The sequence below is a fragment of the Tachypleus tridentatus genome, chromosome 7, assembly GCF_004210375.1.
Source record: "Tachypleus tridentatus isolate NWPU-2018 chromosome 7, ASM421037v1, whole genome shotgun sequence".
Lineage (NCBI taxonomy): Eukaryota > Metazoa > Arthropoda > Merostomata > Xiphosura > Limulidae > Tachypleus > Tachypleus tridentatus.
The window spans coordinates 8743019-8757735 of record NC_134831.1 but is presented as its reverse complement, the minus strand read 5'-3'; the positions used below and the strand labels follow the sequence as shown (position 1 = coordinate 8757735).

At 33.9% G+C, this 14717-nt stretch overlaps 1 protein-coding gene across 1 annotated transcript in view; it reads left to right on the top strand.

Annotated features, from left to right (window-relative positions):
- LOC143255062 (nephrin-like) overlaps positions 1 to 14717 on the top strand; it is a 79390-nt gene that overhangs the window by 51401 nt on the left and 13272 nt on the right. Inside the window, exons 6-9 of the mRNA XM_076510111.1 lie at positions 1049 to 1342; positions 4122 to 4412; positions 8906 to 9193; positions 11266 to 11565. Coding sequence (XP_076366226.1) covers positions 1049 to 1342; positions 4122 to 4412; positions 8906 to 9193; positions 11266 to 11565 — 1173 coding nt within the window. The remainder of the gene's footprint in view (positions 1 to 1048; positions 1343 to 4121; positions 4413 to 8905; positions 9194 to 11265; positions 11566 to 14717) is intronic.

The window sequence follows — 14717 nt, the reverse complement described above, 5'->3', positions numbered from 1 at the left end:
TGACTGTCTTCTCTCTAGTCTATAAATTCAACATCAGTGGTGCTGAGTTTTATGCGAAAGTTTAACAAACAAACAAATAAAGAAGGAAGCACATATTGTTACACCAATTTCCCATAAAGACGAAAACACATTTAAAATGCTACAATCGTTTTACCAGAGCCATCCGCTTTCAGAACACATTTAAACAAAGCAAGAGACAAGAGTATACAGAATAAATATACTGTAAATTCAACATTTATTTTAAAATATTGTATAACTGTACTTGAGTATATTGCTAAGAATTTATCAGTTCTATAAGAGATATCCTAATCAGTTTGTTTGGGAATTTCGCACAAAGCTACTCGAGGGCTATCCGTGCTAGCCGTCCCTAATTTAGCAGTGTAAGACTAGAGGGAAGGCAGCTAGTCATCACCACCCACCGCCAACTCTTGGGCTACTCTTTTACCAACGAATAGTGGGATTGACCGTCACATTATACACCCCCACGGCTGGGAAGGCGAGCATGTTTAGCGCGACGCGGGCGCGAACCCGCGAATTACGAGTCGCACGCCTTACGCGCTAGGCCATGCCGGGCCTATCCTAATCAGAAACTCTAACCTTTTCACAAAGTGTATATCAATATGGCAGGCAATAAATTATGACTGTAAGCCAGCTAGCGGTGGAATGAAATAAATTATGGTTTACTGGTAAGTATTCCATAACACGTGATTCGCAACTGTTGAACTTATATTAAGAATTATATCTAAACACAATCGAAATACTGTGTTCAATATAGACGTTGATATCTAGAACTACCAGGTATTTCCATCTTATCTCACATTTCCTTATGAATAAGCTGTACGTTTATAAAAAAATGAAGTTTGTTGTTAAGAAAAATCAAAGTTGGTTCTGATAGGCTGATTAATAACAGTTTTCCTTAAATTCTAGTCTCTCGACATTCTCTATAGGCTGATCACTAACTACGCAGATCAGAACGAAGAATCTTTAAATATTATCCATCGGTTTGATGTAAGTTACAACATGTTTCATGTTGATATGTATTTCTCAGTAAAGCCTATTGCCGTGGAAATATTATCACCTCAACGTCCTCTAGCGGCAGGAAAAACTACACAAATATTATGCCGTTCGGTTGGATCACGACCAGCGGCAAATATTTATTGGTGGAAAGACCGAAAGAAATTGACATCGTATGCCATTATTGCTCGAGATGGAAACTATACCATCAGTAAGCTGACGTTTACACCCGAGGTGGGAGACAACGGCCACTACTTGTCTTGCTTAACGGAAAACCCTTTACTTCGTAACAGTAGAATGGAACATGGATGGATACTGAACGTTCGCTGTAAGTTGTTTACGAACTGATACATTTGGACAGATAAGGATATTTTAATTTAAAAGTTTTGAAGCTTAACTCTAAAAACGCAATATAACAACGGTGTGTAACTTACAGAATACTTGTTAACAATTCTACTTTGGAAAGATAATTTACGCAATCCCCAACACAGCGTTTTTGTCTCATACGTCTGTGCATACTGGATAATTCATAAAAAAAAACAGCGAATAGTGATAAACAAACTATTCAAAATTTAATTTCGGATGTAATTTAAATCGTTGAAGTTGTAAGAAAATTTAGAATTTAAAACGTCGTATACGGTATAATATTATATACATGTTGTCCGTGGATGTGTACAATCCATAAATAGCGATATTTATAATAATTATACTTGATTTAATTTATATCTGATGCTCTCTGTTAAAGATATCATAAAGAGAGTCCTTATTCGTTAGAATAAATTCATGAGCGTTTTATAGACAAGTGCTTCTATTAGGATACTTGAATTCAGCTGAACAGAATGTTTAATACTTAGAACAGGACATGCCAATGGTTCGTATAAGCTGAAACGTTTACTTACAGGGCATGCCATACAGTTTGTAGAAACTGAAACGTTTACTTAGATCAGGGTATGCCAAATAGTTCAGTGTTTTGTTGTTAGGCTTAAAGTTACACAACGAACTATTTGACCCAGTCACAACTGCCGATGAACTATCGAACTTCACATATTAATATTAATTTTTTTCAAAGTGCATAATTTCAATAGTTTGCTTTGTAAATATATAGGGTTCATATTAAACTATAAATATTATAGTTCGTGTAGTGTCTATGAACGTTATAAGAAGACGTTAATGCTACTAATAAGACCGAGAAACACAAAAATTGGAACTAAGGTAGTGAATGAACTTCATATGTTTCAAGTTTTTATTTCATATACTTTTCTTTCAAGGTTGCATAGTTATTGTGTGTTTCTCGAAAATTGCAGCAAATATTCTATATGTCTATATAAAAAAATCTCATAACTAATTATGGATGTCTGGAAACTTTCCGGAAATATGACGTAACAGGCTTGCTTCGTTATGTTAATTGATGTCGGTTAAACCGAAATATGTTCCATTAACTGTACTTGAATGAATTTTAACTTCCTTCACAAAAAGAGAAAGGACATAGACGTACTTATCTCTGTTGTTGCACACTGAACATTAAAGTTTACAGTTTGTTATACGGTAAAATTATTCTACAGTTCAAAAGCACTCGTTCGACACTTCACTAGAGAAAGTGAAGTATTTCATTTACCGTGACGTATTGATGGAAGTGCGGGTATTTGAATGTAACAAACGATTCGAAATTCATCTCGTGTTTTGAGATGACTTGTATTACACATGTGAAACGCATGTGAGCTAACCAAAATAAAAACAATTCCTAGAAATAAGAATACGTTTATCGACATTTTTGACTGATATAGTGTGAAGGAAAGATGGTCGCACCGTAATAACAGACTATACGTTCACTCTAATAATAATAATTTACGGAAGTGATAGATTGGTAATTAGCTATGGTTCCTTCCTTTTCCCCGATGCTCTAAGCCTAATTTCGCGAAAAATGTACGTGTCAAGTAAACAGCTCTTAGAATCACAGTTTAATTAGCCTTGAAATGCAAAACAGCACCAGCGTCGTTGAAAACCTACACCTAGATGGATTGGGGAAGAAATATACTGTGTTGTGGCTAGCCATTCTTCTCGTATCATTAGTGGCATGTCTAATTAGGTCAACAAACTCTTGCTAACACAATTTGAGAATCAACAGAAACTGTTTAGCTAAGGTTTGTATTCTGCTAAGCCTTATGATTTTTGAGCGATTTTACTGAAACTACACCTCATAACATGTAATGCTCTTAGTTTTCAAACAAGACCCAATACTCGAGTAGCTCACTGTTCTTTTGAATTTTGGGGTCTCGTTTGTAAACTATTACATCATTTCTATGTGATTCGTAATATAATATCCCTGAAATCAACAATATTTTAAGTAACTGGGTTTTGACTTCCCTGTTGATTTTCAACAGTTTTGTTTGGTTTAATTACCTTCGCTAATCTCTCTAACGTTGTTGTGTATGGTAATCAGGTTTATTTCTTAGTCCTATATCATTCATTATCTGATACATCTTTCCAGTCATATGTTTATTTTTATAGATTATTCCCTTCTTTGTGGTACGTGAAAAGAAATATTAACTTATGTATGTATTCGTGCATAGATACTTTGTATATACACTGAACGGTTCAACACACTTATTATCAGGTGTCCGAACAAACACCAGTCTTTTCAGCAAACACGTAGTCAGAATATACTTTAAAAAAACTTAATTTCCGTAACAACGCTAATATATGCGAAACAACAACAACAAAGATCTACGGTAATTTTAAGTCAAGAAAGCGAGCGCTCATATTACCTTACAGGACTTATATTCAACAGATGACATCTTTATCTTATATATTCAACAAGTCCTATCGTGTACATACATATTTGTTAACTAATTTTTTAATATATATTTTAATATAAATTCAGCAAACATCCCCATCTATTGGCCAAACTTCATAATCACTAAATATTCACCTTCATATGTTGTACTTAACATATATTTACACAAATACAGAGGGATATATATATTAGCTTACGTGCAAATTGACCAAATATTCATATACTTTGCTAATATTTTCATCCATCAATTGTTTTATGCTTTTAATTAATGTATATCGAGAATAACGTAATTTTTTTCTTATTTTATCTGGAGATGTCCCAAAGGTTACTTTAAAACTGGGCTCCAACCTACAAGCGGACAAGATTGTGGAAGGAAAAGACGTGTACTTCGAGTGTTATGTTCAAGCCAACCCTTGGATTGACGAAATTGTCTGGCTGCACGAGGGGAAACCCATCCGGAACAAGCACGACGAAGGAATCATTATTAGTAACCAAAGTCTGGTGTTACAACATATAAGGATTACATCAAGAGGAACATACCAATGTATAGCTTATAACAGCGAAGGTTCAGGAAGAAGCAACGAAGTCGAAATCAATCTGAAGTGTAAGATAGTCGATCTAAAAAACATTATATAGCATATAGTTTTCTGAATGGTCGTATTATGGACCTTCTCAGTTTTGTTTCTGATATGAGAAATTATATTGATAAGTTTGATTTTGAATTTCGCACAAAGCTACTCGAGGGCTATCTGTGCTAGCCGTCCCTAATGTAGCAGTGTGAGACTAGAGGGAAGACAGCTAGTCATCACCACCCACCGCCAACTCTTGGGCTACTCTTTTACCAACGAATAGTGGGAGTGACCCTCACTTTATAACGCCCCCACGGCTAAAAGGGCGAGCATGTTTGGCGCTACAGGGATGCGAACACGCGACCCTCAGATTACTAGTCGCTCGCCTTAACACGCTTGGCCATGCTGGGCCATATTGATAAGCATTAGTTTTTGTATGATTAATGTAGTGAGTGAGTGTTTTCTTATAGCAAAGCCACATCGAGCTCTCTGCTGTGTCCAGAGAAGGGAATCAAATCCCTGATTTTAGTTATGCAAATCCGTAGACTTACCGCTATCACAGCAGTAAGTCATGATTAATAGAAGTTAAGAACACAATGGTTCGTTCCAGCAAAGATACCCCTTCAGTGGCACAATGCTATGTCTACAGTCTTACAACGCTAAAATAGAATTTCGAAACCGTTGTGGGCAGAGAACAGATAGCCCATTGTGTAGTTTTGTGTTAATTTAGAAACAACATCCTTAGTGTTAAAACTGTAATGCTTTGCCGCTAGGGCTGAGAACAGCGGTTGCAGTGAGAGTGCCCGACAGATGAACTAAGGCAGAGTGTTTATAGAAGTTTCATTATAGTTCGTGTGTTACTCATGATTAATAATAGGTTTTACTCTACTAATTACTCTACTGCTAGAATTTATTGAATAAGCTCTAATTTATCGTATCTTTCTTCCCAATGAATTTTCTGTTGGTCCATTCGTTGTCTTACGATTAACGTGCAGGTCTGTGAATCCGAAAGTTCATGGTTCGTGCGCCATTGCCACACATTTAATCTTCACTTTGGAGCTATGCGTGCATTATAAACGTAGCGGTTAAATTTCACTACCGTTTAGAGTAGCTCAAGAGTTGGCGGGCATTATTGATTGGCTATCTACACGCTTAGAATTAGGAGAACAAAAGCTACCAGTTATCTCATAGAAGTCCCAACAAAAATTGCTTTAGCAGATTCATAAATTGTTGTTACACAAAATCATCCAAGGGTTATCCATTCCTAATTTTTACTTCTCAAACTGCTGGAAAGGCAGATACTCAACATCATCCACCGTCAACTCTTGGGTTACTCTAAATAAAAAAAATGGAGGTCGCTATTATAACGCACTCATGGCCACAAAGTGAGAAACGTATTTATTTTTGTGGTAACCGGACAGGAACCAGGAACCCTCAGTCTAACACGCTAACTACTAGGGCCTAAATGTTAAGATGGTTCTCAGGTTTTTTAAAGTTAAAAGTTAAAAGAAAATGATTTCGTAAGTGTTACACTTGAGGCTATCTGTGCACCGTAGGTATCAAGCCTCGAACTATACCATTATAATTTGTCAAGTGCTTAGATAAGCCACCGGGAACGCTTGTTTAAAGGGTCTTTGTAACCTACTTAATCCAAAAGCTAAGACAAACCGAACGGATGTAAGAGTAAATATACTTTCTTACGTGAATGCCCGGCCTGGCCATGTGGTTAAGGCACTCAATTTGTAATCTGAGGCTCACGGGTTCGAATTTTCCGTCACAGCAAACACGCTTGCCCTTTTATCCGTGGGGGCGTTATAATGTGACGATGAATCCCACTATTCGTTGGTAAAAGAGTAGCTCAGAAATTGGCAGTGGGTGGTGATGACTAGCTGCCTTCCCTCTATTCTTACACTGCTAAATTAGGGACGGCTAGCGTAGATAGCTCTCGAGTACCTTTGCGTGAGATTCAGAACAAACCAAACCTATCCTTAGCTGAAACCAAAATCTGTTGGAAATCACCTTGTTAAGCTTCTGTCATCAGGCAGCATAGTTTTATAACATATTTTACTTGATCTACGTTAACAGTCTAAAAGCTAATTCATGCACTATTTATATTACCACGTCGTATAAGCTAGAAGAATAAACATATTAACTGTTGTACTGAAACGTACAAAACATAGCTTGATAGATCAAGTTTCACGTCAAATTCGGCATTTTTTTTTGGAACATAAAAATATAAATCACATAGAAATTAATAGACGTTGCATCTGGCGACTTCGTCTTTTTATGGAATGGCATGGTTACCCGTTTCATTCACCATCTGCGTGATGCATTTGATGGGTGAGTGGATACATCGTAGAAACAAGTTGTGTGTACGTAACTTGTGTTGCTTTTACAAAACGAGATTCTTCATTATGTTGCATACGTTCCTTGGGGCACGGCCATTAGCCAATGACCTTTATGCTTAGGGATTCTTACATATTAAAAGACGCCTCACGTTGCTTACCACAGCTAGGGTACGACTTATTGTGTGTGACAGTAGGAATGAAATATTATTCACTGATATTACTTCAACCTTCAGAGAAGTAAGTAAAAAGTCGGTAAATGAAGGCGCAAACTAAAATATCTGATAAAGAAGGCTATTATAGGCCGAAGTAAATGAAGCTAAAAAAACAAACCTAGAATTAAACGAGAATTTCAGTATAGGTAGCACTTGGTTTTAGATAAAATATACAAGATAACTATCTTATGGAAGGAAGGTAGATTAAGGTTTATTTGTTGCTAAGAGATAACTATCTCATGAAAGGAAGGTAGATTTAGGTTTATTTGTTGCTAAGAGATAGCTATATCATGAAAGGAAGGTAGATTTAGGTTTATTTGTTTCTAAGAGATAACTATCTCATGAAAAGAAGGTAGATTTAGGTTTATTTGTTGCTAAGAGATAACTATATCATGAAAGGAAGGTAGATTTAGGTTTATTTGTTGGTAAGAGATAACTATCTCATGAAAGGAAGGTAGATTTAGGTTTATTTGTTTCTAAGAGATAACTATCTCATGAAAAGAAGGTAGATTTAGGTTTATTTGTTGCTAAGAGATAACTATCTCATGAAAAGAAGGTAGATTTAGGTTTATTTGTTACTAAGAGATAACCATATCATGAAAGGAAGGTAGATTTAGATTTATTTGTTGCTAAGAGATAACTATATCATGAAAGGAAGGTAGATTTAAGTTTATTAGTTGCTAAGAGATAACTATATCATGAAAGGAAGGTAGATTTAGGTTTATTTGTTGCTAAGAGATAACTATATCATGAAAGGAAGGTAGATTTAGGTTTATTTGTTGGTAAGAGATAACTATCTCATGAAAGGAAGGTAGATTTAATGTCGATTGTTGCTTCATATGTGATAACTTTAGCATCTGTGTATTTGGTTCACGTTAAAATCCTCCTAGTTTATGATTGTACAAGTTTATTTATTTGAGGATTGATTTCTCATATTGAGAAAAATCTGAATGATGTAGAGTCAAAAGGTTCGACTATTAAAAGAAGAAAGCATCCGCTGTTCTTAATTCTATAAAGGAAACTCGATCAACAGAATTTCGTATCAATTTAGAGCAATATCCTCACCGGCAAAGTGAAGGTCGTTTAAACAACTCGCTCAACAGAACGTTTATAAAGTAGTTGGATACACTGTACTATACCAATCTGATGCAACGCCCTCACCTGCAAAGTAAAGTTGTTTAAGAAAACAATCTACTGCGTCCAAAACCTATTCCAATGAAACTAAACATAGCTTACAATATCAATCATTTTAAGTTGGTGAATACTTTCGAGTTTATAGTTACCTTAAAGTTAATAGTTGCTTCCATTCAGAAGATAGCTGAATAAACTGAAATTCTAACAGTCCTATTCACTACAGAACCGTCAAAGTTTCTAACACAATTCCAATAGATTATCGTTTGAATAACTAAAACTGACGATCTTCTACATTAGTAGTTTCGTGTAAATGGTATCAAAGATGTGTAATATAAGAATGGTATCACTCTCTTTTGTAGAATATTAATTAAAAAGACATTGTAACGTTGTACAGATGTTTGTCGTCGTCATAATAAGGGTTACAATAAAGATGAAGGAAAGTGTTATGATGGTAATACAAAACGTAGAATATTTTTCTTATTAACCTCCAGTATACATACCAACGATTTTACTAATTATAGTAAATGTAGAGAAAATTTACTAAAGTTTTACTTACCTTCATTAAAATCTTTAGATGGATAAAATCGATTTTAGATAAAATTAAACTTTGAAGAAAAATATGTTTCTGTTTAAAAATAGCACATGTACCTTGTTTATGTTTAATCTTAATCTACTGAACAGCTGGTTAACAGTAAATTTCGTGCTTACCTATTCGCTTATATGTTTAACTTCTCTGTACGTATAGATACGTATAATGCATCTATGTATAACTGAATAATTACCTATTTGTTTTATTGTTTGGAACATGATGATACTGTTTTATTGTATGTTTAGTTATTCCAACGTGTAGTGACGCTCGAGAAAAGGTTTATAGACTTGTGAGAAATGAAAGTGTTACGATTCCTTGTCTGGTTGATGCCAATCCGTCTGATGTGGAATTTTACTGGAATTTGAATAATTCACGAGAAATGGTGGACATTCGTTCATTTTCTGTCAATGGTTCTGGAAGTGAACTTATATACAGACCTAGGAGTGACAACGATTACGGAGTTTTGCTCTGTTGGACAAGAAACGACATTGGTGTGCAAAAAGAGCCTTGCGTATTCAATATTATATCTGTAGGTAGGTAGTGAAGAAGGCCTTCAATGTTTAATATTATATCTGTAGGTAAGTATTAAAAAGGCCTTTCGTGTTTAATATTATATCTGTAGGTAGGTAGTGAAGAAGGCCTTCAATGTTTAATATTATATCTGTAGGTAAGTATTAAAAAGGCATTTCGTGTTTAATATTATATCTGTAGGTAGGTAGTGAAGAAGGCCTTCGATATTCAATGTTAAATCTGTAGGTAGGTATTAAAAAAGGCCTTCCGTGTTTAATATTATATTTGTAGGTAGGTAGTGAGTGAGGCCTCACATATTCAATATTTTATCTTTCATATGGTTCCGTTGATATATTGTGATGAAAACAAATTGTTTTGGTAACAAGGGTTTTAACAAAGTAAATTTAATTTTTTAAACCTAAAAGCTATTGTTATGTACTCATTATCTGGGATGTACTCTAATTACAACATTCTCCAACATATTAAAGTGTTAATAGTTTCAGTTGCTCTAACCATACATTATCATGTACACTTATTAGTGCGCAGTCGAGGTCATGTTAAACCATCCCAAACTGGAACACGTGGAGTCAATCGGTCTGCAACAATCTACGGTTTTTCAGACTTTAGTTGTTTGTTAATTTAATTATACTTTATTTATATATCTATTATGACCATTACTATAAATATAATTTTATTTAATTAGTATTCGTTGAATTAAGCACAAAGCTACACAATGGGCTATTTGTGCTTTGTCCACCAGTGGTATCGAAACTCGGTTTTTAGCAGTATAAGCCTACATACGTACCGATGTGCCACCTGGCGGCTTATTTAAGTAGCAGAGGATTGTGTTTTAAATATAACAAAGTGGGAATGAAGATGTTAATCGATGCATGACTCTCACCACGATAACAAGGCGAACCCAGCCTAGTCTCAACAACTTGTGAAATGACTGTGCTAACTAAGCCAGTTATTGTATTCTTGAAATAAAATTCGAAATTATTTCGTGTATTTATCTACAATTAAAACAGAACTTTACTATTTTAACCTCGGTCACTGAGAACAACATATATAAGCTGTATAACAGATATAAGATATATAAATAAAGTATAGGGATTAAGTATGCTAGGAAAAATAATTTTATGCCTAACTTAATTTAATAAACTTAAATATATATTAATACTATTGTTCCCAACTGCATCATATTGGGTCGCTCTATAGCAACAGGACAAGCAAATAAGCCTAATTTAGTAAGAAATTTTACAAGTTCTGTAAAATTCCCAATTGTATTTTCAAAATAACACGAAATTAATAATAATATTTACTAGAAATAATAAAGGATAGTAATTGGACATTAAAGAAAAAAATAATCCTTGAACTAAGCTTCAAGCAATCTTTCTTCTCCAATGCCCTCTCATGGATTTCCTTCTTCTAGGGAAATGAATTTCATAAAGAAATAAAGCGCTTAATTTATTTAGCCGTGTAATCACAGAAATAACTATTGTTTGTTTATTTGTTTTGAATTTCGCGCAAAGCTATACGAGGACTATCTGCGTTAGCTGTCCCTAATTTAGCAGTGTAAGACTAGAGATAATCATCACCACCAACCGCCAACTCTTTTACGAAGGAATAGTGGAATTGACTGTCACATTATAACGCCCCCACGGCTGAAAGAGAGAACATGTTTGGTGTGACGGGGATTCTGAAATAACTAAGAAAATAAGAACTAAATCGAATTTCTTTTCTTGAGAAAATTAAGTTTAAGTGATTATATATTTTACAGACAAGTCGTCCAAAAGAAGTAATTGTTTGTTAGACTTTCGAAGCTTCTCACCAACATACTGTTATTACTGTATCTATTTGTGAAATAACTGCTTTATACATACAGTGCTTTCCCAGTTGTAGGATACTATTACTGTATCTATTTGTGAAATAACTGCTTCATACACACAGTGTTTTCCTAGTTGAAGGATACTATTACTGTATCTATTTGTGAAATAACTGCTTCATATACAAGTGTTTTCCTAGTTGTAGGATACTATTAGTGTAACTATTTGTAAAAGAAATGCTTTATACACACGGTGTTTTTGATTTGTAGAAAGGCCTAGTCCCCTACGAAACTGTATCTTATTCAACATCTCAACAAGAGGTTTTTCTGTGCGATGTAAAGAAGGCTACCATGGAGGGCTGACTCAAAAGTTTCATCTAGAAATATACAGTTCGTTAAAAGAAAGAGTGTATTCAAACATCACTCAAACTATATCACCAACATTTCGTGCGACAAACCTGCCCCCCTCGACATCGTTCACTCTCGTGATCTACGCTTCGAATGAGAAGGGAAAAAGTGTCCCTGTTATACTGGCTGCGACCACAACCCCTGCAACTCAAGAACTTAAAGGTAAGCACGTGCTCCTAGCACCTTTAATAGTTGGTCTATTAGATCCAGGACAAAATTAGTACAACTATTAAATCAAAACATACAGGGCTGCTAGAAAATAAATTTATGTGGTGGCGTGAGAACCTAACAACCTATAGAGCACAAGAAGTTTTAAGAACATAGTTATGTTAATGTAAACCACACCAAATTCACAAACTGCTTTACCTCTATTTCTAGTAGAGACAAAATATAACACCAGGGACAGTAGCATGAGGCGTATCTTACTAATCAATAATCAAAGCTAGCCTTTGTGCAACTTATTCTAATCATGAATAGATTGAAATTTCTTCATAATATCACCTTATAAACAAATACGATTACAAATATACCATACATTACTTGCTGTATTTTTTATACATTTGTTTCATTTGGCAAAGATGCATATTGTAAGGTTTTCCCACCACCAAGAACTTTCTAACTAAATTTATTTTTCCCAGACCTTCATTTTCACACCTATTATTCTACATTCCCTAGGTTGTCTTCGTTGTATTTCTACATTCTTGGGCTATCTTTCATTAAATTTGTATGATCCGTAGGTATTAGTTTATAAGTACCAGTAATTAGAACTACTGTCATTGTTTCATTAACTCTGTAAATGCATAAACAAGTTGGTTTCAGGTTAGAGCACGTAACAAAACGTAACGGTTAGTACTATAAAGAAGGTATTAATGAATTACAATATTATAATCTCAGGTTTTACTTCCCATAATCTGCATAGCACAGAGATCTCATTGTGTTATTATGCGAAGAAACAAACATTAAAAATGTTTACTGATAACAAATAATGTAAACAACAATGATATCAACAGTACATTTATGTACACTGATAACAAATAATATAAACAACAATTATATCAACAGTACATTTATGTACACTGATAACAAATAATGTAAACAACAATGATATCCACAGTACATTTATGTACACTGATAACAAATAATATAAACAACAATGATATCAACAGTACATTTATGTACACTGATAACAAATAATATAAACAACAATGATATCAAAAGTACACTTATCTGCAATGATAACAAACATTGTAAACAACAATGATTTCAATAGTACATTTATGTTTACTGATAGCAAATAATGTAAACATCAGTGACGTCAACAGTACATTTATTTTGACTGATAACAAATAATGTAAACAACGATTATATCAATACTACATTTATTTCCACTGATAAATAATGTTAACAACAATGATGTCAATGGTACATTTAGGTTTACTGATAATAAATAATATAAACAACAATGATGCCACTAGTACACTTATGTCCACTGATAATACAGGCCTGAGAAGGTTTTATTGTTTTCCAGTTTTTACATTTTTTATTCTTGTATGCCTAATCCGAGAATGATATCCATTTTGTTCATCACGTACAGATTTTTCACAAAACATCACATGTACGTTTACATAAGTGAATAATTATCATTGAAATCGGATCACATTTTGTTATACTTAAAATGTCAACAACCGCTAGATATAGATTTCTGTAGACCAATCGCGATCTGAGAATTTTATAGATCGATCTACAACGCAAACATATAAATAAAAAAAAATGTTCCTTGGGGTAAACGAAATAATAATTTGATTTAAGTAAGAGGTTTTTAACTTCCGAGTGTCGACAAAAAATCCTGACGTGATACAAAAAAAAAAAAAAGAAATTTCGAAATTAGCGAAGTTAAATTATGGAAAATTCGTTATTAAAACCTAAGCAACTTGCATAAAGTTTAAATTCTGAATTCTGTGTTATTTGTCTTACATAAAATTTCATGTAATGTATATTACAACCACACAGACAATGTTTCTTTCTATCTTTAGATACGATGTTAACAAACAATGCTTCAAGGATATATTTACACTGCTGTGCAAAGGGTTGAACACTGTAAAGCTAATATTTTGGTTAACGTTTCTAGTATTGCACGGGGATTGCCAAATGGATATAATTAAAAATTATTATAATTATATGGTGAGAATTAGTTAAGTCGCCGAAAATAACATGTAACCCTTATGACAGGTTTAAACAAGTCAGGCACAGTCGGGAATCATCAACACTTGATGTTCATGTTAATTAATACACGTGATATTTTTCTTCATTATTATTAGATATATTATTTTGCATCAATACCAAGTGTAGATCTCTACCAGCATACCCTCTTACAGGCAGAATTAAAATAAATTAATCTATGAAACTTTGAGCTTGTGGCTTGACTAATAATTTCAAGAATTATGTTATTCAGTATGGACGTACGAAGAAAGCCCTAATATAGGCAATGTTTTATCAAAAAATTAATAACTGCAAACAGTTAAGTAACTTCTAATGAAATGGAAAAGATAAAACAATTTATCAAGTATTGCAGCTGCGAAGTTTTCAAAAGACATTGGATGGATTCTGGGCTAGTAAACAGAGTGTTTATTTGGGAGGACAGATAGTACGACAAACTTTAATAAGAGACAAGTTCTTGACCGGTTGTTGTTTCGAAGCACTTATATTATTTGATTTTCCATTAGGAAAAATCGAGAAACATTTGCAGCTGTTGTCTTTCTTCTGGAACATTTTCTTCACGAAACAGATTATTTCGACATCAACAGATGTAAATACAAAGTTTAAAGTTTTTCACACTAAACATTGTGTATATTACTGCTGTACGAATAGATATTAAACTGAAATTTCATGTAGGCGGTACAGTCTGTACAGTTAGCAATAATTTACATCAGACTTAAAATACAATGGATCAGAAGACATTCTAGATGACGAGAAACCCACTTGAAACCCACTTTTGTTAACCTGAAGATGACCAAGACAAGTCGAAAAGTTGTTTTCTGCTTATCAATAAAAGTGTTAATACCCATACCAGCTGTTCTGGGGTTGGAAGACAATTATCTATTCCAGTTCTCATTTTAATGCAAGTAAGAATGTTATTATCCGGTTTTACACGTTCTTCTACTCAAAAGTCTTCTAACAGTCTTACCGAACAACTTGATATAATCCAGTTTTACACGTCTTTTAACTCATTGTAACTCTAACACTTTTACAGAACCACTTTTATTGTTTTTACTTTAGACTTTGAATATAATAGCTCGAAAAGCCATAACTTATTC